General features: G+C 37.4%; 1 protein-coding gene across 1 annotated transcript in view; it reads left to right on the top strand.

The window, feature by feature from the left end:
* glra4a (glycine receptor, alpha 4a) overlaps positions 1–27,867 on the top strand; it is a 53,013-nt gene that overhangs the window by 12,430 nt on the left and 12,716 nt on the right. Inside the window, exons 2-5 of the mRNA XM_014990794.2 lie at positions 18,952–19,082; positions 21,228–21,295; positions 23,134–23,357; positions 26,510–26,592. Of these exons, the coding sequence (XP_014846280.2) occupies positions 18,952–19,082; positions 21,228–21,295; positions 23,134–23,357; positions 26,510–26,592 (506 nt within the window). The remainder of the gene's footprint in view (positions 1–18,951; positions 19,083–21,227; positions 21,296–23,133; positions 23,358–26,509; positions 26,593–27,867) is intronic.

Here is a 27,867-nt window from a genome sequence, read left to right on the forward strand (position 1 = left end):
ATTCAATGCATACATTTCCTCTCTCTCTGCCCTTCTTCACATGTTAACCTAATGTTGATAGACATCAGCACTTCCACTTCTCTAACTGCGTCATCACCAGCGTAATCTGCTTGATAATATGACAGTGAAACTCCTGCTATTTTCAACATCATCTGTTTTACTCATTTTGATTTTAATACGCTAAATAAATGTAGGTGTTTTCTTTCTTTATTACCTTCTTTCGTCTTGTGATCTTTCGACAATACTGTCTGTTTCCATTGCTCAACTTTAAAATATGTCCGTAGATAGCCATTATTTATTTTTAGGGGGTGTAAACTACTTTATTAGTAATATGAACAACGATGCAAAAACATTGGATTTCAGCAAAAAAAATTGGATTTGAGTACCAAGACCTGCTCAAAATGTTACTCCAAAGTCACAGTCTCACTACTCAAACTGTGAATTTCATCTTCATTTCCCCCCAAAATGTAATTTTGTCTCCAAGTAGTCACCTAAATCTAATTGTACCCATGTTGTGGATAAAAGGAAAGTTAAGATTCTCAGATGGGAGCTCCAGTAATGTTTTCTCCCCTTAATTTGGCTCTGAAACACCTGGAAAGTAAAGGTTATCGGTGTTGCTAATTATCTTTGCAGGAAGAATTGCAGAAAATGGATAATCTTTTATTTAATAAGGTGAGTCACACATCAATTGATGTTTTGCACTGACTCATAAAAATGAAATACAATTGGAAAAAGTATTCTCTTACCTGGGGAAATGCATAGTACAAAAAAAAAACATTCTCAAGCAACCTTTAATTTGTCCTCTCGCTTCACTTTTGTGTTATTCCCTCCATTAAAGCAAAATTCCTCTTTGTTTCATCATTCTGGGGCAATAGACTGTTTCTCTTTGTAGCAAAAGCACTTGCTATTAGCCTTTTTCTGCATTGCCAGTCAGCCTGTACACATCCATTTGATTCATTTCTGGTTTAAAAAAAGCGATCCATTCTTTAATTTACTAGAGATTTCCTAATGGAGATGCTATGTTGTCATGAGGATGTGGGTCTTTGTATTAGAACAGTACATTTTAAAAGACGTAGCCAATGTGGATTTAAGCCTTTAACTCAATCCATTTGGGATGCATCATGTTACGACCAATTTTGGACATCTAGAAAGTCAAATAAAGGAAACTTCACAAGCACAACAAGCCTTAGTGGTCGCAAACAAAATCACCTTGAGACGGCAGTAAAATTTAATTATGTGCTTTGCTCAGTGGTGATTTCAAGGTCAGACAGTCAATAATTTGAAGCTTTCATGACGTCACATTGAGAGGGCATATTGAGATGTGGGGGTTTGTCGCAGTTGAGGAACAGATATTTTGGTAATATATGGCTTCTTACGGGGGGCATAGCTTTCAAGGTTGGCTTGGTTTTGAAAGCATGACTTCATGCACACTTTACTGGTGATGCATGATCTCTTCGCTATGTTCTCCCAGGTAACGGCCTCATCTCAAGATCAGGATGATGGCTGGAAATGCCCTTTTTATTGTGCTAAGCTGTCAATTTGTGAGCACAGGCATTGATTCATGAAATATCTTTTTTTTTTTTAAATGGAGGTAAACTCAAAAAACGTTACGAATGAACAATGTTGAAGCATTACCAGGGTGACACTTTAAATAAATGCAATTGTTTTCATTATATTTTTCAGATTGGAGTGTGTATGATTCAGAATATAAATTATTTTTTGGGGGGGATTTGCTTTTCTCTCTATAATTGTTGAGAAAAAGTGGGAAAAAAAGGACGAGAGTGTATGTCAAACAGGATTAGTTTGTAGTCCCCCTGCACTTGTTTTTTCCCCTAACAGGCTAAAGAATTACCATAGCCGTCTGCCTTTGTTCTTTGGAAAAACTGCAAGACATGCAATGCGTGTCCAGCACCCCAAGAGGCTCTTGTGAATAAGACATCACCCTGGAAAAAAAAAAAAAAAAGTGCACAAAGCAAATGGAGCGGTGCCTGAGTTGTCTCCTGGGCTCAGGCCTCGTAGGAAATCTCAGCCAGCCAGTCTGTCTCGCCTGCGGGTTTTCCACATCTCCGAGGATGAAAACATCAGGCCGTTTTTTACCTGCCATCAGCTTTGTGCTGTCACAGACTTGTTTACTGGGACATAATCTGTGATTTGGGGGTTGACACTATCCAAACCGTTGTCAGCTCAGGATGCATTGAAAGGCGTCAGCACTGCATGAGTCTCACTATAAACAAACTTGGCGAGTCTTTTCACTGACGCACATTAAATGTTTTACTTTCAAAAAGATATACAATCTCAGGCCGTTTTTATTGATTTTTAACTAGTGAGTGGCACAGAGTTTTCAGGCTTAATGAAAGTTTATATTACATGAAATTCTCTGATTCACAAAGTAATGAACCTTGAGATTACTTTCTTGACTCCCGTTTTTTCCACTTTAAATAGTAAACTTTAAATCTCCCTGCAGTCTGCCGCTTTCAAAACTTTTTAAATTATTCCTCTTTCTTACATTTCCTTCATTCTCAGCTTTTTTGGGGTTTGCTGCTATAACGATTTAATGACATTTATCTTAAATAAATTGAAAAAATATGTCTAAGCCCTGAATTAAATTTAAATTGGGTTATTATTTTAAGGGCTTAGTTTTCTTTGTGCTTTTAAAAGGGAATTATATGATCCTGTAAAGCTTTTCCAGTCCTTCAATGAAACTCAACTGTGCTAATTGAGTCGATTATAATTTTGGATAATCTCAATTGAATCTGCACGGGTTTCTCTAATAGGACTCTGGCAGTGATATGGATCTCATTGCTGGTGGTTATGTTTGTTCATTTTAATGTTTCGTGAATAACAGTGCTAACAGGCAGTGAACTCCACACCTATTAAAGTGTGAAAAAACCTTGGGAAAATTATATTTTATTGCAGGTGGAAAAATCTCGCAGTAGAGCAGAAACCCTTTCATTTTAATACAGATATTGAGTCATGAAATCTATTTTTTTATTTTTACAAATCCAGATGCCACAAATATTGGCACTTTTAACAGATAATATAAAATTAAGGTACAATCTTCATTTTACCTTTTTAATTCAATTAGTATAACTAGAAGCTTTTAATGTGCAATCCATCATTTCCTGTTTCCCTGAAGTATAATTATGAATTTTACACAGAGGGTCATTTTTAGTCAGTCTTCAAAATGAGAGACAAAAAGCATGCCCTTCAAGTAAAGCAGCTGCGTGTTTTTGCCTTCACAATAACATTTTGAGCTGCAATTAAATACTCGAAACAACTGAAAATGTGTCAAATCAGGCTGGAGAATCGACTCTTTCTATATAAATAGTTTTTATTTAGCAATACGTTGTCAGTTACTTAAAGTATTGTATTTTAGGTTTGATTTAGAGGTTTAGTATTTAGTTTTTCTGTCTTGGATATTAGTTTGTCTTTTATTTTGGTAGTCTGGTTTCTTTTTCCCGCTTTCCTGACGATTTTCATCCCTTCACTTTCTTCACATTTACATCCTCTAAAATTACCCGCCATTACTTTGGTCACTTCTGATTGGGCAACTCACAATATCTGAGTTAAATGGAAGCACAAATATTGGTATATATCATGGCAACACCACAAATGTATTACTTTCTTGTGTAATATAATCAGAAAGTTATAGAAAACGAGACTATAGCAGAGAATTGTAGACCTCCACAAATTTGTTTAATCTTTAGGTACAACTTCTGGATGCTTGAGGAGAATGTCGAATATAATCAGCAGGAATGGGCTGAAATTTAAGGGAACTGTTGTTAAAAACTAGAGGACATTTTATCCAAGTCATACAGTTTAAAAGGCAGTTTTAACAAATACTAAAATGAAAAAGTTCTCTCTTCCTATTTGTCAGTTCTGATATTAGTCAAATATATTAAGACAATATAAATTGCAATCTGCAAATGACCAAAGTTTAGTCTGATTTAATGTCAAAGGTATGCTTGCAGAAGTGAAAACAAATTAAAAAAAACCCAGAAATTAACATTTCAAATTTAGCCACCTTTTCTCAAAAGCAGAAAAAAGTGCCAAAAGGAGTCTTTGTGAAAGCAGTGGCAGGGTGTCTCTTTAACGGGTCTGTCTCAGAAACCCCCTGGAAGAACCGACTCCATGGTGGCTCTGTGATGATGCTGCTGGTTGGTGCCAGCAGCTTGATCGAGCGAAACAGGCCAGTGGTTATGCCTGCAACCTCCTTCCTCTTTGTACCATGTCCAAAATATAGGTCATGTAGAGTGCAGATGCTCCATGTGGGGGTGTGGGTGTTTGAGCTGTGCTTTGATACACCAAGACTTGTGTTATCACAATCCATTATTCGCATTCTGTCCACGATAGTATCTAACTGCACTCTATACCAGCCCAAGAGAAATTATGTGATAAATAAGATAAATTACGTCAATCGAATGTTTTTCTTTCTTTTTTAGGAAAAAATATTGAATTGGCTATTGGAAATCGAAGCTACTATTGAATTTATATTAAAGTTAATTTAAGCTAAAGATGGGAAAATTCATGCACAAACTGCCAAAGCAGCAAGATTGCTGCATTGTCTATGCATTACAGTTCTACGCCCTCGCTCAGACACATCGGCTTCATTTTCTTTCTCTTTCTTCGGCTTCATCAATTAACTTTGATGTTGCAGGGGTGAAATGGCTTGTGGCATTCTCCTCCAAATGAAGGATGACAGCTTACTGATTAATTTTTAGGCTTAATTTCAATAAACTCTCAATTTTATTGTAAGGGCTGCAGACATGTACACACACAATAAAAAACAAAAGTACTGCACGCTGAAGACTGGTAATGCTAAGTAAGTAACCATTGAACTGGACTGTTTGCCCTCTTCAGAACTGTCTGGTTTCTTTGTTCAGCTTGATAACAGCTTGTCAGACTTATTGGACTAATTTCATTATCAAAACTACTTGAATCCAAGGTTTGTTTTTCTTTGCTTTTTAGTGTCAATAGGGCAAACCTGTACAATAAGAGCCTTGAATATGTGAAACTTGATTAACTTTAAATGGCCTAGTTGGGTATATTTATGCTGAAGGCATGCCAGTGTATTTGTACAATCTCGGCTGCTTAACACAGGTTTCCAAAACTATCCAAATTGGGTAAAATACAGTAATATCCAATAAATTTGATTATTTGTTGCAATGTACAAGCAGGAATTAAACACACTTTTCACTAAGCCATAGTTTTGTATTAAGATATTTTATTAACCCGATATATTATAATCTTAAAGGTTTTGGCTAACTAAGTGGAATATCATCAAAATGAACAGAACTAAACTTGAAAACATCAGTTGTCAAGTTTTTTTTACACATCTGTATATTGTTTCAATTAGTAAATAGTTATTGAAATAAATAAACTTCTCAATAATTTTTAATAATATAACTGAACGCAGTCCACTTCAACTAAAACTCAGTTTTTTCTTTATGAATTCAAGCTTAATCCGTACAAAAAGAAAATCCTTCAGCTCCCCCAAAACTACAGTACAGATGTCAAAATAAGATTGACTCTTTAACTTCTACAAAAGCTCTAAGCCAGAACATTTTTTATTTTCTTTTACTCACTGTGAAGCTTTAGATTGAACTTAGAGTTCTCAGTATTTGTTTGATGTTGTAAAATAAAAATAAAAAACACAACACTAAAAACTATGTGAAACGCAAGTAAAGCTGCCAACTCTGTGAGCAATTTGAAGCATTTTGCATAAGTCAGGTTCAAGTAGATCTTCCCACATTGCTGAGGAGGTACTTGGTGAGGGAATGGAGGTTCTTGGCCAAGTACTTCAAACTTCACTCTTTAAAGCTGAGGATGAAAAATAGCAAAGCAGTATTACTTTTTAAAAGGATGCACAAAAGGACAGTTGTCTTTTGCAGCTTTTTAATACGTAGTCGTAGGAAATATGATCAATTACAAATTATACAAAATGGCTGTGTCTCCCATTTAAGTGCCTTGGACATTCTCTGTCAGTTTTTGTTAGAGTTGAATAAATGGCTCCAAATGTCTCTAAGGGAGACATGTAAATGGATTTTTTTCTTTAAAGGTGACCTACCATGCTTCCTTGAACAGGTTAGGATAGGTACGAAATATATTTATCACATTTTTTGCACAAAATCATGCTGCAGCTGGCCATGCCCCCCAACTCAACGTTCACACAAGCTGTAAACAGATGTGCATCTGTACAACCGCATATCTTTAAAAAGCACTAGTAGAGACTCCTGCACAACCAACAAGAAAGCAGCAAGTGGTTTCTGGACAGGAAGTCCACAACAAAACACTTGTCTTTTCCAGCAGTCATTGTACACAGCAGTAAAACCAGCTGACCAAATGTGCTGGAGCTCTGCATGGGTTGTTGGGTGACAGGCTGGGCTCACCTGGGGTTGCTGAGCAATGGCACATTGCCCATTAAATGTGACTTACCAAGTCAACATTTTTGAAATGGCTCATTTCCAGACACCAAAATACTGCCAAAAAACATCTGGGTGGGTTTTTTAAATGCTTGGGCTGTCTTTAGAAGCAGTTAAGACCCCCCATAAAGTATGACAATTTACAAAATGTAAATGTTGCATAGTAGGTCCCCTTTAAAAGGACTGAACACAACAGGTGTAAAAACAACCTCTGAGATTTCTTTGTGAAATCTCAGAGGTTTCACAAACCTCTGAGTTTGTGAACTCAGAGGTTCACAAACTCTGAGTTCCTAACCTAAATAAATAACCTATTTATTTAGGTTATCTAATGTAAGGGGCCTTTTAACGTCACTGTACATCAGATAGATTACTTGATTTATATGGTGAGTAAAAGGAGCAAACATTCCCTATATGTGCTTGTAGAAAATTGAAAACATAAATCATCATCTCCCCTAACCTTCTAATTACATTTTCAGAGTATAGTGTTGGACAGTAGTCTAACTCGGTAAGAAGCCAGATGCAGAGATTTCCCTGCGGCCTTTTGTATCTGGAGGAAGATCGGTGGGGTGTGAGGTAATGCTGAGAAAACCATGTGGTGCCACAACGAGCTGACGAAACGTTTGACACACGAAAAATGTGCACACACTTCCCTGGGCTACACCAAAACAACCCTAATGCACTGAAAAGCTGCTGCTTTTTGAATTAATACTTGTACCAACTACAAGTACAGCTGTCCAGCAAATACTGTACTTCTGCTATATTTGTAAAAGTTTTCAGTTGCCTTTGTTTGAGAATAAAGCTGCAGTCCAGTTCAAGCAGCCACATTAAAGCAATCTTTTGCTGTCAGTATCTTCTCTCCTCTATCGGAAAGCCTGCTGGCTCTGTTTCACAGAGACTGACAGGCGGCAGTCAGTGCTGATACCAGATCTTAGAAATGAAAACGATGGCCTGAATACAGAGCGGCTTCAAGTGAAGTCTGAGAGGATGGCTAGGTCAGAGGAGGCTCTGTTAGATTCATCTCCCATGGGGGGGTAAAGGTCAGTCCCTCGGGGTGATCACAGACTACCGCTGCAGCTTCCTCTGTCGGAAAGCTTCAGTTAGTGATCCATCGCTTTCCAGAGAGCAAGTAGAAAAAAGGCTTTATATAAAATTATGTTAAATTTCAATGCTAATCAGTCTTTGAATAACAGTGGAATGAAATATCTATCTACCTTTCAGAAACTGAAACTGCTGCAAAACAAAGTTCTGAGAATGAATGAAAAGCACTTACTTCCCTCCACTTTACACACACAGATTGAAGGATTGTTGAGGACTTAATGTGTTTACAGTCTTTTTCTCATAACATTTATTTCACTTTAGCATATTTTCAGGCATGCACAATCAAATTTACAAGTTATTTTCTCTTACAAATTGACAAAGAAGCCTTTAATTTAAGTCATAATCAGTAAAGGTGGCAAATACAACTTATGATGCATAAAATATATTGTGTTGGAGCATGAAAGTTTACTTAAACTCAGTCAGAAATTGTTTTAAGCAATTTTGAGTTCCTCCAAAATAGCATCTTATGTTTAGCTACATAAAAACAATTGGCTATGAAAAATAAAGGATCCTAGCATTTGAACTGGTATTGCTGATCTTCACACTGCTCAAAGATATATTTGCTGAAAAATGGGCAAAATGTGTATTGATAAAGTGCGATACTTTAATTCCTTGGGAAGCCAATTATATATCTGTCAACCTTTGTCAGAGGTGCCTTATGGGAGATTCACTGCACAAATTTTGCTATATATATATATATATATATATATATATATATGTATATTCTGGAAAAACACCAAATTAAGTATAGAAGTACTTTGAAGAATAAGATTTCTTCTTTGCTTTGACTGACAGTATATTTTTGAGAATGGGAACTGAAAAAGTTAAAGAACAAACAAAAATGGTGCCCTCTTTAAATGTCTCCATGAGCAACAAGAAAGAAAAAACTATTGCACAAAAGAGAATGATTAAAAAGATGTTGCATCACAAGAATTATGGAAGACAACATTGCCTTAAAATATCAGCAATTGATCACTTTTATTGACTTTAAGAGAAAAACCTGTACCTTCATCACCTTGCTTACTTTTTAAGAGATAGTTTCTACTTAATGGAGTTATTAGTTTGTTGCTTTACCGGATCAGAGTACATCTAAAAATGTATGATTTAGTGTCATCAAGAAGTTTGGTCTAAGATTGGCGCATTTGAACCTGACTGCTTGACATTTATACTCGTCCATAGAGGAGATTCAGTTTCTCAAATCAAAAGCAAGAACTTTTATTCTGAGATAAACTCAAAGCACGAAACTTTGCAAAGTGTGTGGGTGGAAGATTTTATTCTGCTGTGACATTGTGACAGCGACGAGAGGTTGGAGAAACTGCTGATCCACTTTCTTCAGATTTAACACAGCGGGATGCGGACAGATAAATGAATTAAATCATAAACAGAAGGATATTATATTTCACACAAATATGGATTTCAGCTCACTAGGCCAGAATTGATGAGAGTGCTAAAGATTAGTTAAGGCTGCATTGGAACAGCCTGGGGTGGTAGTTGGAGTTCAGAGTCACAGAAACATGAGCATAATTCTGTCATCAAGCCACAGCGCGCTGTGCCCCGGTTATCACCGTGGCACAAGCCTGGAAACATCCGTTTGTTAAGTTCTCTGCAGATGTCAAAGCTCGGTCACAAGATTATAGATTGCAGTGCAAATTAGTTCACATGAGCGATGGCACGGAGTTGTTATTTACACTGGATTAATAAAAATCGTGACACTCGAGTGTTCAAAATAGTGTTTTGATAAGAGTTGTGCTACGAGGTCAGCGAAAGTTCATGGGTGGAGTAATTATTATTTAGTGCAAATAATATTAAACATAATGAGAACGGGGAAAATGGTTCTGCAGCTGAGGTTAAGCCTCTGTGTTTCATGTTCCAGTTCTTATGTTCATTGTTGGTTTGTTCAGCAGTGGACACAGGTCAGCGTGACACCTCACTAATGTGAGCTGAGCTCATTTTCTGTTTTACTTTTGATGCACTTAACTTCTTCTAAATTAGATAAATTCTTATTTACTTGGTTGTTTTGTAAACTTTCAGTTTAATATAATTCAACAACTCTGTTGATGTGTTTTGGTTATCGACTAAGAATTCATCAAGTAGTTGGATGTTTATACATATGCTTTTATTTTGAAGTGGCTGCTTAGATTCTAGATTTTTTTGCTGCAAGCTATTGAATTTAACCTATTAAACCATCCATATAAAATGTATCTGCTTTGGTCATTTTAATAAAAAATAAATAAAATAATATTCCAAATGAAATATTTTCAAATTTTGGTCAAGTCAACTTCTTTCATAAAGGTGATGAAAAAATTGCCTGTAAAACTTTCCTTCTTTCATATTGGAGTTTAAGCACAACCACAGTCCACACAATACTCCCTTGTGGCTCTGCCATTACATAAAAGTTAGAAGTAAATCAATCTTTGCACATAATTTGACCCTGAAAAAAGAAAAGTAACTTTAAAGGCTATTGAATTGCATAATCGCTAAGGGCAAGTATTAAAATTGAAAAGTAAGCTATCTTTCCCCACTTCTACGTATCTGTAAAATTCAAGGGCAAACTACAAGATGTGATAAACTCACTGAAACTGTTGGAAAAGCCCCCTAGTTTTTGTTTGCTTGTTTCAGTTTTTTTTTTTTCACTATTTTAGTTACTAGTTTACTTTTCATTGTGGGTTTGTCTTTTTTCTCTATGTATAATCTTGTTTAGTCTTGTTTAGTTTGGAAGTAGCTTATGCTGGCTTTCTTAAAGTTCAAAGATATCTGATATCGATGCCATATTTGTTGTTAATGTTAACACATTAAGAAAACCAAATAACTCAAACATACATGGACAGTACAGAACAAGGCACAGATACAATATCTGGAGGCATTATAGATCATGTAAATTGTAATGCCAAAATTAAATTGGGGCTTGAGGGTTGTAGTCTTTCAAGGGGAGATATAATTTGAACTGAAGTCAGCGCTTTAGCATTAGGTTTGGCTAAATATATTGGAGTAGTATTATAGCGATAGCAAAACTAATGTTTATAATTAGAACTTTGAAGGTTAGCACAAATAACTCTTTAGTAAGCAGGACCCACCACTTCTTTCAGTCAGAACCAGCATCAATTCTGATGTATTTTTTAGCAATTTGAGCTACACCTCCAGCAGTGGGAATATGAGCATCAGAACTGAATTACAAAGCAATGAAAGAAGGTAGTACAGTCTTACGAATCACTTTTCTTTTACATCACTTGGAGGGCTGCAAGAGGAATTATGATTTCTGCTGAGAAACATTAAGGTCATGTCCTCCAGGTGGCCTCTTTTGGCTGAATAAAGGAGGTGAAGGGAAGCAAAAATGGTTCAGGAATGGTGCACAGCTAGTTTTAGGCATTATCTTTGCCTCTAGATCTTAAAAATTTCAGTCCAGTCAGGCATCTATAGGATGTGCTGAAGAAATAAGTTATAAGATGCATAAAATCCCCACCTAGCAGCTTGCAGGTCTTAAAGAATCTACTGCCGACATCTTGGTGGCAGATGCAACAAAACTTTAAATGTGTAGGTTGAGTCAGTGTCTCAACAGGCCAGCAGGCCGCTGGCAGAAAACAGGGACCAAAACACTATCATAGGTTATAGTGTTACTGAGCCATGTATTTAAAATGGTATTTTACTTAAAAATTATGATTTTACACATGGTGTATGTCAGTGGTTCCCAAACTTTTTCTTCTGCGCCCCCCCAATGGTTTCCAAACATTTTCTGCGCCCCCCCCTATGGATTACAAATTGTACTTGTTAAGCTTAAGGTGCTGCATTGATATTAGCTAGTCATCTTTTAGCTAACATTACCTGCATCCAACAGCTTTACTCAACTCAGTCGGTTAGTTTGGAGGGAAAAACTGTGAAAAGTTCTTGGCGTTTTGCTGGTTTGCTGCCGTGATTCTAACACAAACCTACGTAGCTCCGCACAGCAGCAGCAGGTCTCCTTCACAGGTGTAAACCCAGCGCGAGCGTCGTAGCGCTCATGTTGCGTTTAAAGGCGGCTCGGAAAAACAGGTTACAACATGTTAACAACGGATTAAACAGTTTTAACTGCTGATAAAAGTGACAGAGGACACAAATATGGGAAGTGTGGAAGCCTCTACTGTATCAAATTGACATAGGAATAACAGAGAGCTGGCCATTAAAAACCCAGCGCAGACAGTGTTCATGTTTTGTTTTCTTTTTTCATCCAGACGGCTTCCCGCGCCCCCCCCTGCAATGACCCCCCCCAGGGGGTGCGCCCCACAGTTTGGGAACCTCTGGTGTATGTAATGATTTTTTTGCACTGCTGCATACCTCGGATTTACGTATGACATTGTGAATCGAACCTGGTTTCATATAAACCACCTTGCATGAGTATGAAAGGTTTGTCGTCATAGTTTTGCATTTCACCTTAATTTGATTGAATTTTGGCTTTTGCAGCCATGAAGAGATTACATTAGTTCTTGTTTTATCAGTAAGCTGATTCTAAATCTGTTCCGATTTGTTTCTGTTGTCATAGTATCTTCTTTGCTACGTTTACCCTCATGTGCTTCACATATGAAAACTCAGATTAAGTCAGATGCCTGTCTGCATTAAGTTAGTATAGGGTGTCACAGTAGCAGTGGTCATGTCATTGAAAATGAATGCGTAAGGTTAAATTGCAGTGTGCTCCGAATCTCATTCACCTACCAGCCCATTGATCAAAAGAGGCGATCAGCAGCCGTAGGGCACCGCATAGAGAAGTGTGAAGACAAGGGTTACACAGGTCATTAAAGACAAAAATGACATCATTTTAAAACCATGAATCACAGCTTGGCAAGATATGTTAAAAGAAAGGCCTGTGTCTGTCCAAAAAAATAGTGGTGGGACTTGATTTGGAGCTTTAATCAATTAATTCCAGGAACTGTAATTAATTAATTGCATTTTAATCAAAAGCTAATAAGTTTAAACAAAATTCCAAATTACTGATCTAGTAATTTATTGGTTTTCTTTTTTCACTCAAAGTATGGCTAAACAGACATACATAAACTTACAGATAAAACCAAGTGTTTGATTTCACCTCTCTAATCCTTTTTACTCTATTCAGTCCATGCTTGATTACCACTATAAGTATTACAAAATAAGTTTTCATTGTTTTCTTTTAATTTGTGTGTGATTGAGTCTATAAATAGTAAATATGGCATGAAGCAGATGTCGTATTGCGTCTGATTCTGTTTAAAAGTACAAATTTTCACAACTTTAGTACTGTATAAAATCATAAAGGTTTGAGCACCTCTAAACTGTATTATTTAAATGTAATTTAATTGCATTGTGGGGCAGAGGGTCTCTGAAGGTGTGTGTGTATGTGTGTGTGTAGGCATCACATTAGTCACAAAGCGTAATTTTAAGTCTTCAAGAAGAAAAGAGTCAAGTTTCCCCTCAACGAAAAAAGTTTGAGCCCTCTAACCATGGTGTTTTTAAAGAACAAAATATTTTTCCAGGCTCATATTGAAACAGTCAACCATGGTACTGTGTTGAAAGTAGAAATTTTCTTGCATCCGTATGCAGTTGTATTTCACCTTTGATCCAGCTTTGCTTTTGTAACCCGGTAAATTCGCTCGCTAACGAGGCTGTGACAGTTTTAAACTTGCCATAAAATGGATGGAAAGAAATTAGTTGCACATTCTAGCCGGCAGTCGGGTGTCGACACTCGAATAAAAAGGAATGCAGGGGAAGCAAAAGGTCAGGCTAATTAAATGTTAGCAGAGAACATCTTACTAAATGAATCCTTCAAACAAAGGACCAATAAACGTACTTATGGAGTGCATTTACAATCCTATTGCAGGTAACTTTGTAGCTAAACATTGGGAATCACTGCGTTTCATAAGTGTACCTTATATCAGGTCACCTTATCCACTGAATATAATCTGCTACTGAGTTGGATCTGGTGGCTGCTTTGTATAAAGGAGCTGAGGCCTAAAGTCCATTGGTATCTGCCACTCCAGCTGTTAATGAAGCAGCAATCGAGTTAAAGACGTTTTTAAGGCTTGGTTGTTCCTGATGATTCCTTAAGCAGCAGAGACATCTGCTTTTGGCTAAAAGGAAGGCAACATCCTTCCAGGAAGTTCTCCTAAACTACCTAGTTTGTTCAAGGAAGTTTAGAAAAAAATTGTCAACAACTCGGAGAGGGAAGGCAGAAACCACCCCAGGTTGTGTATACTTTTTGGGGGGCTTAGGATGGCTTCTGACACAGACTGACGATATAGTCAAGAGGTAAAAAGGTGAACTTTAAGGGTCTGACGACTCAGCAGAAGGCAAGTATCTAAGGTAGCTGAAAGCTCACTAGCAGAGACGACAGGACATTATTAGGCAGTCATGGTTGATAGGCCTCTAGATTGTGCTACTCCAGTACAATGAGGTGAAGAAGCCAAGCTCTCCACTTACCAGTTCAACTACATTTATACCCTTTTCTGTGGTCATGAGATATTTATCTTGACTGAAAGAATGAGATCCTGGATATTAGATGCTACATTCAGCCGTAGAGTGACAGTGAGGGATTTGATTCAGAGTAAATTTGCGCTACGACCACTGTTGGTTGGATTGGGCCGCTTCTCTTCAGAGATTTTCCAGGCATGTACCACTATGAGGAAACTCCAGAGCCCACCTAGAATCTGTTGTAGGGACCATAACATGTCTTGGAATGAACTGGAGAGTTTTGCTACAGAGAAGAAAGAGTAGACAGAAGATATTCTTACCATGTAACCAACATTAAAGCAGTTATATTAGAAATGCAAGATGCTGTTTGGAGAGTTGAAGCGGTCGTAGTGAGAAAGCAAAGAAAAAAGGAAATCTTATTCCTGCTGGGGGTGAGAAGTTCAGCTGTTGAACTCAACAGGGAAGAGTTTAGCATCATTAATCTCTGAATAGTTTTGAAAAAAAAAAATAGTCTTTATTGCTTCTTAAAGGTAGAAATCATTCACTGTAGTCTTGCCTATCTCCTGCACTAACTGGTCAGTCCATCACAGAACAACACAAAGAGAAACAGGACAAACAACCAGGCACATGCACACTGATATTTAAGGTGTATGTGGGGTTGTGTTTTTGGTCTGCTGGAGTACATGGAGACAACTCATACGTTCAACAAGCAAACTCCATGCAGAAAGAAACAGGCCAGGTTTCCAAGCCAAACTTTCTTGTGCCACCCACGCCTCCACCATGGAGCCCAGAGTGACATTTTTACAAATCCATTATGACGTCCATGGTCACCGAATTCTGTTACATTTTGCAACACATTTTCTCTGCTATTTGACAGTCACGTTTCAAGCTGATGTTCACATAAGTCTGCTTTTACACTGCAGCTCACACATTTCTAACTTGTTAATACAGGCTGGCAGTCTCTCCATTAACAAAAGATCAGAAGGGATTTTTTAGAGAAGTGGAGAGCCAACAAAATGCTTTAAGATTCACTATTTTTCAGTCCAGAAGAGTTTAATAAATGGCAAACTGCCACTGAACATTTCCATATCACTCTGTCTCCCTGTGCAACTTTGTTTGTACTAGAGCATGTGTGAGAAATAAAAGCATAAATAAAAGGCTGTGCATTCAGTATCATCAGTTTAACTACAAATTAGACACGTAGCAGATTAAAGTTAGTAGCAGATAGTCTGATATTTACAATTTCTTTTAGTGTTTGAATTTACAGACATAACTTAATAGTATACAATAAGACACCTTTCAGTTAAAGGGATTTTGCATCAGGGGATAATAAAAAAGTAGTAGGCAGCTCCTGTTGATAAAATGCATTGATTAATTGATGGTGATTAATGTGAGCAGCTCCATAAAATCATTTTGTTGCTGTGATATATACACAGGTGTGTTAACACAAAAAGACTAAAAAACATCATGTTTCAGATAATCAAACTATTCCAAACTATTAGATGTTCATCATTTTACCGTGAATGAAGGGGACAGAACATTTTTTATCATGTTTAGTAAAACCCTAAAACTGAAAAATTGTATTTTCTTTAACATGAGCCTTTTTAAATTTGTTTGTGGATGTTTTCCATGCACAAAACTGAAGCAGTTTTTCCTCAAAGATCAAGAAATGTACTTTAATCACTTGGTACATGTGCTAAATACTGACAATAAAGACTGGTGAAAGAGACTGGAAAGTGTTTTGTAACCAACTGTGGATTTGTAAAACATGACTGGATAAAGAATGCAAAATGACTGGTCAACAGAAAACTTCATTTACGAAAGGTAGTAACTAGATGTCAAATGTGATAAATTGCCTCCTCATGTCAGAAAGAAGGTAAAATAATGAGCCATGACCAGCATTAGGTTCCCATAGGTACAAAACACAACACTGAGTCTACAAACAGAACAAAAGAGCTGATTAGTGTAACAAAAAAGACAGCAGAGACAAAATATCATCAGTACTGATGCAATTTTCATGAATTTGCAATTTTCATGAATTCACATCAGATATCACTGAACGTTGTCCAACTGCAACATTTGCAACTTTTTTTCAAGGATGAAGAATTACGATCAAAACTCAATGGATCTCTGCAGTCGTGGTATTACTTCAGATAGAGAAATAGAATAAACCTGAATATAAAATGAATGATCTGCTCTCTCCATGTCTCAGCTTGTAAAATACTATCTGGTCCTGTGTCAGAGATGATAAAGTGTATCCAGAATTGAAGCTCTTGCCGAGGGTGTGCTTGAATGACCTGTGTGGAAATCTGGTATGTCCTTTTTGGAAATTTCAGGCTGTTTGAAAGGAGAAGAAGATGGCAGCTGGATGCCTGAAATCGTGCTGCTGTACAATCGATAAGCGGGTTATTGGAATTGAAATATGGGCTAGTGATGAAGTTTGTAATATTAATTTACAGCACCTTGCAAATAGCTTAAAACTCTTTAAACAATTTCACATTTCACTAATTACAAATTCAGTGAATTTTATTGCCTTTTATGCAACAGAACAACAAAGGAGAGCATTTAACCATAAAACGTCAGAAAAACTGAGTATTCAAAAATGTTCACTAAAAGCTGAGAAGTTTTGTCTGGTTTGCTCAATTTTCCAAGCTTTATTCATCTCAGAAAGCAATCAATACATTGTTTAAAAATGGAAAGAGTATAATCTGAATGCAAACCTACAAAGACTGAAGTCTCCAGCTAAACTGGCAGCGAGGGCAGAGAAAGCATTAATCAAAGTAACAAATAAGAGGCCTCTGGTAACTCTGGAGGAGCTGCAGAGATCCACAACTCAAGTGGGAGAATCTCTAGGACTACCTTTAGTTTTGTACCCATCTAACCTCTATCAAAGAGCCTCAAACAGGAAATCAAGATGCCCTGATCATAGTTGGCAACACACCACGCCAATTTCCTTGTTCTGTTCTGAGTCACCATCCTCCCGAATTCATTTTCACTGTATTTGGATTCTTAGCAACTTTCATTATGACAAAGAAAGAAATTATTGCACTTTTTTCTTGTATAGCATAAAATATCAATAAAATTAACTGAAGTTTGTGGTTGTAATGTGGGGAAATGTGAAAGAGTTTCAGGGATATTAACATTTTGGCAAGAGGCTGTAAAGTTGGTTTGTTAGAAAACAACAAAAACCTATCTGAAAGAAATTAAAAATATATTGAATGCTGCTTTTTTTCCCAGTACATCTGAAAACATCTCTAGTGTTCTTGAAATTGAGCTTGTATAATTATCCCAATTTAAAGAAAATGGGGGGATAATGAGTTGTTTTGCTGTCTGCAACGTCTAAGACTTGTTCTTTGACTGTTAATTGCAGTGTTTTTGTTGTAAAACTGTTTGCTATTTACACACAAATATCTGCATTGTCTTTTTTTTTTTTGTTTTTGTTTTTTTCAAATTAAAGTACTGGGAGCTTCACTTGCGGTGGAATTGGCATTTTTTGTATTTCCTGCATAGTGACAGTAAATCCTCACCAATAATGTGTGCAGCTATATAAACAAGCCTCTTAGGAATGTTGAGGTAATGAGACACGTCTTGAGTTTGAATTTCTATTTGCAGCCTAAACTACAAGGCACAAATATATCATGATGTCAATCCAGCGTCTTTGTGACCTGATATATTCTCCACAAAGACCTCCAGCCTGTACTCCCTGACTGTGCAGTTCATGTGACTGTAGATAGAGCTAAGAGGTCCTAAGATTGATGGATCAGAAACTGGCTCCACACACACACACTCCCAGGAATACAGTACATCAGCAAAGCTGCCTTGGGATTGAACCTGCCATCTCCACTACGGAGCTTCAGATCAAGACGGATCGTGCACTATTTACAGTTGTATCAAAATCACGCGGTGCAACATGCTGAGCTATAGCAGGGGCCAAACTGAAATCTAATCCATTATGATCCAGGATTTCGTTCTTTATCTTTACCTTTTAAAAAAATGTTTCCACTTCCTTCCTCTTCTCATTTTGACTCCTGCATGTTGGTAATTCCTGTCAGTGGTTGTCTAAGCCTCTCTGGAGCTCCAATCAACTCGTTCCTCTCCCCTGTGTGACGTTCATAGCATTACAATTGAGCCATCATTCTGTCAGACTTACCCCTGCTAAGGCAGCAGCAGAGGGAATCACAGGAAAGGGACACGTTTACCTCAGCTTCTCTGTTCCTTCTCTGTATTTGTAGCCTAACAAGTGCAATGAGACACAGACATCATGCAACAGAGTTAAATTGTTCTTTACCAACTTATTTGATCTAATTTTCATCCTCAATTCTCTGCAGCTGGACTATTTTATTAGCAGATTTGCTGATTGTCATTTTGTTGGATTCTCATATTTTCTCTCCACTTAATGCTACATCAGAACCAGGGGTGGAAACTATTAATTGACTTTTGATTAATTGTCGATTAATGGTTAATTACATTAAAATGAGTTCCAATCGATTAACTAATAACCTCCGCTTATAAATTGTTGTAGGATGGCTTCCATCCAGAAGAGGGCGCTGCTGCATCCTTAAGCAGAGCCTTGATACAGAAACAAAGATGGCGGAGCTATTTTTGAACTAAACAGAGTCCGGTGTGGGATGCAAAAAGCACTTTTTGAGGTTCTGCTTATTCAGTAAAAATCGCTGTCAAACAGAAATTTTATACCTAAAAAAAGTGACTTTACAGTAAAAAAAATATAAAAATATGTCTTCAATGAAAACTCATGTCATTTGATCAAAATCAAAGTAAAACCACAGACAAATGTGAAAGTAAAAACACATCAGAAAAAAATAAAGAAAATGACCAAAAATAGGCTTTTGCCTGACAGTGACAACATAGTGACCTAGTCAAAGTTTAGAAGCTTGTGCCAGAACCCTGACAAAAAAAAAAGTTAAAAGAGTGTAAATACTTTTACAACACACTTAAAACACTTACTCTGTAAAAATTTTAAATAACTCACTCTTTGCTTGTTCCTTGTCTTTTTGTCTTTCAGATTGAGCTCCTGTAAGGAGGAGACAAAGGCCCCCAGCCGGGCCGGACCACAGCTTTCACCTTCTGACTTCCTGGACAAGCTCATGGGGAGAACGTCGGGATACGATGCACGCATCAGGCCCAACTTCAAAGGTGCGGCGTATGACCCGGCATATTATCACAGCAGTCATCCATAAAATCCAAAAAGAGACACATGAAAACAAGATAAACATCTGCAAACACTCTGCATTGAAAGCACATCTTTTTTTTCACAATATTTTCCATCAACAGTGATCATAAATATGACGATGCAGTTTTGGAGCAACTTTCTGTCAATGTTCTGAAAGCTATTTGGCTTTAATCCAGTCTGTCTCTATGCTACTCCCATTAGGCTTGCTTTTTTTTTTTTTTTTGTCCATAGAGTAAAATTAATTTGCTCATTTTTAGGTACCAATATCTATTTTGAAAGGTAACTATATATCTGTCTCCATACAAGCTCATTGTTTTAAGTAGAAATGCACCAATCTGACAAAATTATTTGTGTTTCTGATTTTCATTTGAAGCACTATTCTCCATCTCAAGTGTGTGAAGTTTATTTAAATTGAAAAATTTAAGGTGACAAACATTGACCATATATCAATTTAGTACAGTTTTTTTTTCATAAAGGCAAGAGTTTTGAATTCACCAGAAAGCATTGCTATTTATCCATCAAAGAAGTCCCTAAACTCCTATCACAGAAAATGTGGTTTGTGGATGTATTTAAACGCTGAAAAAAAGAGGTACCATATTTTTCGGATTATAAGCCGCTACTTTTTCCCCACTCTTTGAACCATCCGGTTTATAGCCTGGTGCGACTTTTCTGTGGTTTTTCCATCAACCGCCAGGGGGCTCTTTAGCAGGAAATGAATCATTGGTAGTCAAAATTTAAAATCAGAGAAGAATGTGCTGATTTTCATGTAGAACACGCACATGCTAGCAGCAGGCACGACTGAGAAATGTTTTTAAACTCATACCCCCACCTCATCATGGAAACAACACGAAGAAGTTCATATGATGCCGCTTTTAAGTTGAGGGCTATTGATCTGACAGTACACATCGATCGATAGCCGCTGCATGTAAGCTCGGCGTGAGCGAATCCATAGTTCGGCTTTGGAGCGTCCTTGTGGAAAACCGAGAGCGGTGGAGTTACCAGTGGCTTATATATGTATGTTTCCAGTTGTTTTTTTTACTTTGTGGGTGCGGCTTCCATAGGCTTATAGTGAGGTGCGCTCTATAGTCCAGGAAATACGGTAAAAGTCAGTTTTGGGTGCGTTCACACTGCAGCCTGAAGTGACCCAATTCCGATTTTTTTGATGTAATGCGACCTGTATCCAATCTTTTCATGAACAGCACAGGTTGGATTCTTTTTCGAATGCGACCCATATCTGCTACGTATCCAATTCAAATGTCCAGGTCGCATTCATTCGAACTGAACGTCACTGATTCTCAACAAATCTCACTATTCTGCGTCCTGATGAGCGCAAGCGAGAAGAAAAACAACAACCATGACGGACAATATGAGGATTAAGTTAATATGTTTCTCTGGCCGGGCAACAACTTCAAATATGTAAGCTAAGCTCCACCGTTAGCCTCCATGTTTACTTCCGCAAACACTGAGCACTTCTTCTTTTTATGGCGGTTGGCAGAACACTGAGAACGCTGATGCTATTGCGCCCTCTAGTGCGCATGCAGGACACTTTCAGGTCGTTTGCCCGTTCACATTGCAGAACGTATACAGGTCGGATTTACTGGCAGTGTGAACGGCCCAGCAAAAAAATCAAAATTGCCAAAAAATCGGAATTGGGTCACTTCAGGCTGCAGTGTGAACGCACCCTTTGATGGGTTTCAAAAACAGGAAAAAATCTGATTTTTTATTATCTTACCTGCTGATGACCAGTCAGAGTCAAAGTTTAGCAACTTCAGTCACCGGCCGATTGATTAGCACTTTAGTTGTTTTAACGGTCCCAACATTTCTATTTGTGGATTTCTAATTCAACACTCTGCTTATTTTTGCACTCGGACATAGAGGTCAGAAATAAAGTTCCAGTTTCCTCCAAATCAAAGGTAAATTTCCTGTAACATTCTCAGCTGCAATCAATACAAGAAGATGAAAAGTAATGAAGAAACTGCTGACATTTTTCAGAAGCCTCAGGAGAGGTACAGTATAATGGGTAGCTTTAACGTGGGCACCAGTTTAATCTCATAAATCCCGACTTAAGGGAGCGATGTGTACATTCAGTCTGTTGTTTCTTCCCCCAGGCCCTCCTGTGAATGTCACCTGCAATATTTTCATCAACAGCTTTGGGTCTATTACAGAAACTACCATGGTAAGTCATCAACTTTTACCTTCTAAGAATAAAACTTTGTTGAAATACATTCCTATATATCACTTGTGGTAACATATCGGTATTAACCATCGCTCTATCATCTCCCTTGATGAGGGAGATGATAGAGCGGGAGATGAACCAGTTCTTTTCTCTTCCTCGATCATCTTCGTTATTAATCCCCATACTGCAGAAGCCTCTCATTTCTGTTTCCTGGAGCACAGCAGCGCAACCTTCAGAGACCAACGGGTCACTGACATGCTGATAATGAACTGTCCACTCAGCAATTAAAATGAAAAATTGAAAAACTGAAACGAAAGAGAGAGGGGAGTGAAGAGGTCTGCATTGATAGTGTTATTGCTGCTGGGTCAGCGCAATACAGTCGTGAACTGTTTAAGGGGATCTGAGGGAGCTCCAGAGGAGCAGTCCTCCCCGGTTACAACCAGGACGACAGCACTCCTGATTACAATGTGCTGCTGAAACAAAGTCAGTAAAAACCTGCAGAAAGCTTAAAGAAATAACAATGAAGACTGGTTTGAAATATTAGAATATACCGTATAAAATAGAGGATTTATCAAAACTTTTGAACAGTTCTTTATATTTTAATATTCTAATGAGCCATGGATGCAGTGTTCTTAATATTACGTACTGCAACACGTACAATACTTTGAAAATATTCCTTCTGTCTTATTAATTTAGACCCTCCTCAGTTATCAATAGAAAAAATAACTATTGCAACCCCTCTTGTAATTGCTGATCTGCTTTTTGCATATATTTTGACCATTTCTCTTTGATGAATGGCTCCTATTTGAGGTTGGAAGACCTACTGGCAATCACCCACATTTTGTTTTTTAGCTCCTTTCACAGATTTTCTGTCAAATTCAAGTCATACTGCAGAAGCCTCTCAGATAATAAATAAGTTCTTCCCTGTCTAATCCAAGCGAATTACCCATAACCTCTGGTTCCAAATCCAGATTGCTAATCCAACATTAGCTGCTTTACAGCCCTTCACTATTTTGTAAAAGATCTCTGCAGAGGAGAAAAATCACACATGAGAGTGTCTGAAAAATGCAAAACTTCACATCCATTTACAGGAATTACTGCATATATAAATAATGACAAACATTTCTCAAATGGAAGATTGGTTTACAATCTAGTAGCAAATCTCAAACAGCTGTATGTCAGATAATTCACCTTGGAGAGTCACAGTCTATTGATTTTCCAACATCAAAGAGATTAGGCTGACCACCTGAGGAATCAAAGACAATGGCCGTCTGCAGCGTTACCATTTGGCTGTGGGGTTTAAACAGGATGGGCCGTATGAACGAAACAAAACAATATTCCCTAATACTACAGGGGCTCCAAATTATTGATATTACTGCCCATTCTAAATCTCCCAGGAGTATGAACAATTTTGGACTAGACTGTCTAGCGACCTGATTTGTTTTGGATTAAAAAGGGGAATATCTTATAAATTGATATGTTTTTCATTTAGCTCTGCCACATTTTCACATGATACCTGTTCAGTTTATAATGTTCCTGCATCGTAGAATTAAATGAAAGTCAGAAACCCTTTGATACAAGTGACGTTTACAACTGCTGCAATTTGTTCATTGGGTTCAGTGTTTATACAATATTATTTGTAAAATAGTGTTTTAAATTATTTCAAGTTTTTGCCAGACATATTTTACATTTTTAAAATAATTTTAACCAATAATTATGTCTAATATCCTTATAGCAATTAATATAGTATTTGTCATCCTCGCATCTTTAAAATTAGCAGAAAAATCCATCTCTGCTTGTCGTATGTTTTCCATAAACTACGGCGAGTTCTTCCACAGGACTACAGACTCAACGTGTTTCTACGGCAAAATTGGAACGACCCTCGGCTGGCGTACAGCGAATACCCAGACAACTCCCTGGACCTGGATCCTTCCATGCTGGACTCGATCTGGAAACCTGATCTGTTCTTCGCAAATGAGAAGGGAGCCAATTTCCACGAGGTCACGACGGATAACAAGCTGCTGCGGATTTTCCAAGATGGCAGCGTTCTTTACAGCATCAGGTGAGTGAAGTCGAATCATAGACAGCAAAACTAAACCACTGGATGTGGATTTGTAATTAGAGACCAAATTAACTTTTAGTTGTCTAAAAATCTAATGTAGGTTCTTTATTAGTCCTTTTTTGATTTCGCATTCCAGTTGGACTACCGTAGTCGTATCCTTTCCCTTCACGAAAATTTACTAAGTAACCAAAATCAACTGAGTTGATTGCGGTCCCACTCAGTGTCGCGTGAGAAACTGTTCACATCAAAAATGCCACTCAGTGCGGTCCAAAGCAGGCAGACAGCAAAGAAATCCCATCATGCAGAACATCTCGACTTCTGTGGATTGCCAAATTTCCAAAGACAAGCACCCTCTGCATCTGTCCACTCATCAAAAGGGATGGAGGGAGCATGGTGAAAAAGATTTAATGAAAATGCCAAACAGAAAGCATGTGACAGGCTTTGATGGAAGTTTTTAAATGACACTCTGCACTGGGGAGAGGAAATCTTACCGATTTAAGCGTAGCACCAGAGAAGAGGATCTTATTTCTAGTCATGACATGGATGTCACAGTTAAATCTTTTTATCTATTTTCCGTAACCATTTTGTTCTGTTTAATGTTGAGTGGCAGATGGATATTGTTCTGGTTCTTACTGGGCAAAAAAGCAACGCACACTCCTGACAAGTCACCAGCATCACATTTCAGATTTAAAACATTATGGCTTCCTTGTTTTCAAAAGGTAAAGATTATTGGCTAAATATAACAATTTCCAAGGGGCTAAGCCACACATTGAAGTACAAGACGGAATGTGAAGTATACATTAAATATCTTTATGCATTGCGAATTTTACCACTATTCTTCTAATTTTTCACCTACAAACATTGTGGCAGTACTGCAAATGAAAAGTAGGTGAAGTTAGCTGAGAATACTATTACCATTGGGCAAAAAACAATAAAACTTCATGGTTGTCAGAGAAACTTGTTCACAATCAAGGAGACCAGACACTTCCTATAGTCCTTGACCAGGTTTTCACACACTGCATCAGGCATTTTAGACCTCTCCAGATTTTTCAGGTTTCAGGGCTGTTGCTAGGAAACAGAGTTTCAGCTTCCTCCAAACTGGCTTGGCTACATCAGGACCTTCAAATGCTTCTTATGGAGTCACTCCTTAGATGCCCGGGGTGTTTGTTTTGCCTCATTGTCCTGCTGGAAGACCCAACATTGACCCATATTCAGTTCACTTACTGGCGGAAGAAAGAAATCTCCCAATACCATGGCTCCATGTATTCTCTCTTCAATATGGAGAAAAGCGCTATAATGCTTACCCCAATGTTTTACGGTTTGGGATTGTAGTCATTCTTCTTCCTCACTTCAAACATGGAGAGTTTGTACCAAAAGTTCAGTTCCGGTCTCATCTGACATGACCTGCTTTAATGCCTCCTCTGGATCATACAGGTAGTCACTGGCAAACTTCAGAAGGGCCTGGACATGTGTTGCCATGACAGTGTAGTGTGTTGCTATGGTAACCTTTAGCCCCTTCTAAATGGGAGTGGCTTAAACAGTTTCTTCCACAGTCAGTCCCAGCCAGATTTGTCAAGAGATTTGACTGGCTGAGCAGCATGTAGAAAACATAAAAACACATCTACAAAGTATTAATGGTAATTTAAGTAGAGTTATGTAACAATAAAGTCTTTTTTTAAATGAAGTACAGTTTTAAATAATGTATAAACTCTAGACCTGCTTTTACCAAGTGCAAAAAGTAATTCCAAAGTTACCAGAGAGAAAACTGATCTCTACTGGTCTGATATTTAGGAATATTATTTTATTTTTTTTATTTCTATACGATAATCCTAGAGGAATTGAGTCATCTTGAGTTTCTTCCATTTTCTAGCGCCAACAGCTGTTGCCCTCTCACCAACTTGTTTGCTTATCCCAGCCTTGCTCAGCTCTACAGTTTTGTCCCTGATGTCCTTTGACAACTGGAGCGATTGGAGTCTGATTACGTATGTGGACAGGTGATTTTTTACACAGGTAACAAATTTAAACAGTTTCACTTAATACATGTACTTAGTGGAGGATAGAAGAGCTTCTTAAAGATGAACAAACAGGTCTGTGAGAGCCAGGATTTTTGCTGGTTGGTAGGTGATCAAAGACTTATCTTGTACAATAAATTGCTAATTAATTATTTAAAAATCAAACAATTTGATTTGGATATTTTCTCACATTTGTGGACAAAAATCACAAAGGTTTTCACTCTTTTTTAAGGGAGAAACTCAAAAAAATATCTTCCCCACTGTAAATAAGTCTTTCAGTTTAAAGCAGCTGGTTATTCCTGGATAAAAGACCACTTAACATCACCAAAATGAGCCATTCTCAATTTAGGCATACCAGGTTTAAGCATAATCCAGGGTTTAGAAATAACGACATTCACAAATGCACTGATTCGAAGGCTGAAGAGAGACGAAACATTTGTGTCAGCATCACTCAGATCAACGTCTCCAATCCACTGAGCGACTGAGCCGTCACGTATCTGATTTGCTTCCTAGCTGTGTTTGGTAATTATGAATCAAATCAACCTGAAATAAATGACACTATTTAAGCCGTGTGTGAGAATTCAATCAGTAGGGTATTTGTAGTTTGTTCTTCTTCTGTAGGAAATGATATTGTATCATCATAGCACATTATCAGATGGATGCGAGTGTGTTTATTGCTGGAGGCTCTTGTCTCGCCTCTGGGCAATGCATTACAGCGGGTAATTACACAGCTTTCCTTCAGTCAGACTCCTAAATAGCTTTCTCTGTCTTTCCTCTCTGAGAATCCTCGAAGCCACAAAGCTTCAACTGCACAACAAATGAAGTCAGGATGCCTACAACAATTACTTCTCATTTACTTGTGGTGCAATGACTGAACAAATGGTAACTCAAGATGTTTTCCAATCTTCTGTCATTGAGGGATGTTTACCTCTTGTCCCCTTTCTTTATTAAGACTTTATAGACATTTGCATTCCGTAAAGTGGTAAGCAAAGTACATTTGTGCTTATAAAATTGACTGTTATTTCAATCTGTAATCTTACTATGTCTCCTTATGTCTGGAAACATTTCCCTGAGCTCTTTAAGGCCTTCTGATATTCCCTATGGCTCCCGTTCTTTTTTCCCAATCTGTTTCTGTCTCAGGTTGACTCTAACCCTGTCCTGCCCTATGGACTTGAAGAATTTCCCAATGGACATTCAGACCTGCACCATGCAGCTTGAAAGCTGTGAGTTTTCATTTCTTCCTCTTCCTTTATTCTCTTACATCTCTTTTTTTTATCTCTTTGGTGTTCCAGCCTTTGCCTTGCTTTACATGGCTGTAATCCAAGGAATACTAACTCTGTATGACATTTTAAGTTTATTCCAGTGTACCTCGTTTCACAAGTTACAATAGTATAAATTTGATTACAAAAATAAAAGATCATGGTAATATTTACACATATTCTTGGAAAGAAGCCCCATGTCTAAAGGGGTTCACTGTTTCTTAAAGAATGATACATGTAACAAATCTGTCCAAAAGAAGGAGAGTAGCAGAGTGTTTAGCTACATGAGTCCCATGCAGTCTGGAAAAATATTTGTTTCCAGACTTTAATACTAATCCCATTGTCTAAATGTTTGTTCTCCCTCCTTCCTCTATCATTTTTTCTTTCTCTGCCACCTTCCTTTCTTTTTCCGTTCGTGTCCTTCTTTCCTCCATAGCTTCTCTGTATTCTTTTTTCCTGATGTACTTCTGTTCCTGTTGCACTTTCTTTCTACATTGTAATTTTTTACTTTGTGTACTTTCTTCGTTTACCTTTTGTTCTTTCTTCTTCCCATCTTGCATCCCTCCTTCCTTTTGTAATTCCTTATGTCCTTCCCTTTTTGTTTCTTTCCTCTCTTCTTTTGTTCTGTAATTTCTTACTTTTGTCTTTTCTTCCTTCCTTCCTTCTTTGTAATATGTTTTTTACAAGGAAAAAACATGTAAAAAAAAACTTGAGTTAACTATAAAGATTAACTCAAATCATCAATGCAATGAAGGGTGAGAAGAACCAGTCAACTTGTTATAAATGTAAGAGTCGTGTTACTTCAAAGTTATATTAAGTTATATATTCAGTTAGAAATAAAAAGTAAGGTCCTACAAAAATTATTGAAAGTTCTTTCTTTAAGTTACTCAATTAAATGTATGTAGTTACTAAAATCCTCTGTGATTAGGCCTGGTTTTTCTCATTTAAAATCTCATAAGACGAAGAAAGAGATTGAGGAGCATAAATGTTATTATTATTATTATTATTATTATATATTAAAGACATGTTACAAAAGAAAGATACATTAGTCTCCTACTTTGATCTCCACACTTACAGTTCTGAAACTCTTTACAGTTCAAATCAAAGAAACTGAAGATGAGTTCTGGATTAAAAATATGGCGGGACACGCAAACCCATTTCTTTCAGTCATTCTTCAAAATAGAAAACATCAGAAAATGCACCATTCAAATAAGACAGATACATGTTAACTTAGCAAAT

Source organism: Poecilia mexicana, unplaced genomic scaffold (assembly GCF_051168715.1).
Source record: "Poecilia mexicana isolate PSO_F unplaced genomic scaffold, ASM5116871v1 scaffold_10, whole genome shotgun sequence".
NCBI lineage: Eukaryota > Metazoa > Chordata > Actinopteri > Cyprinodontiformes > Poeciliidae > Poecilia > Poecilia mexicana.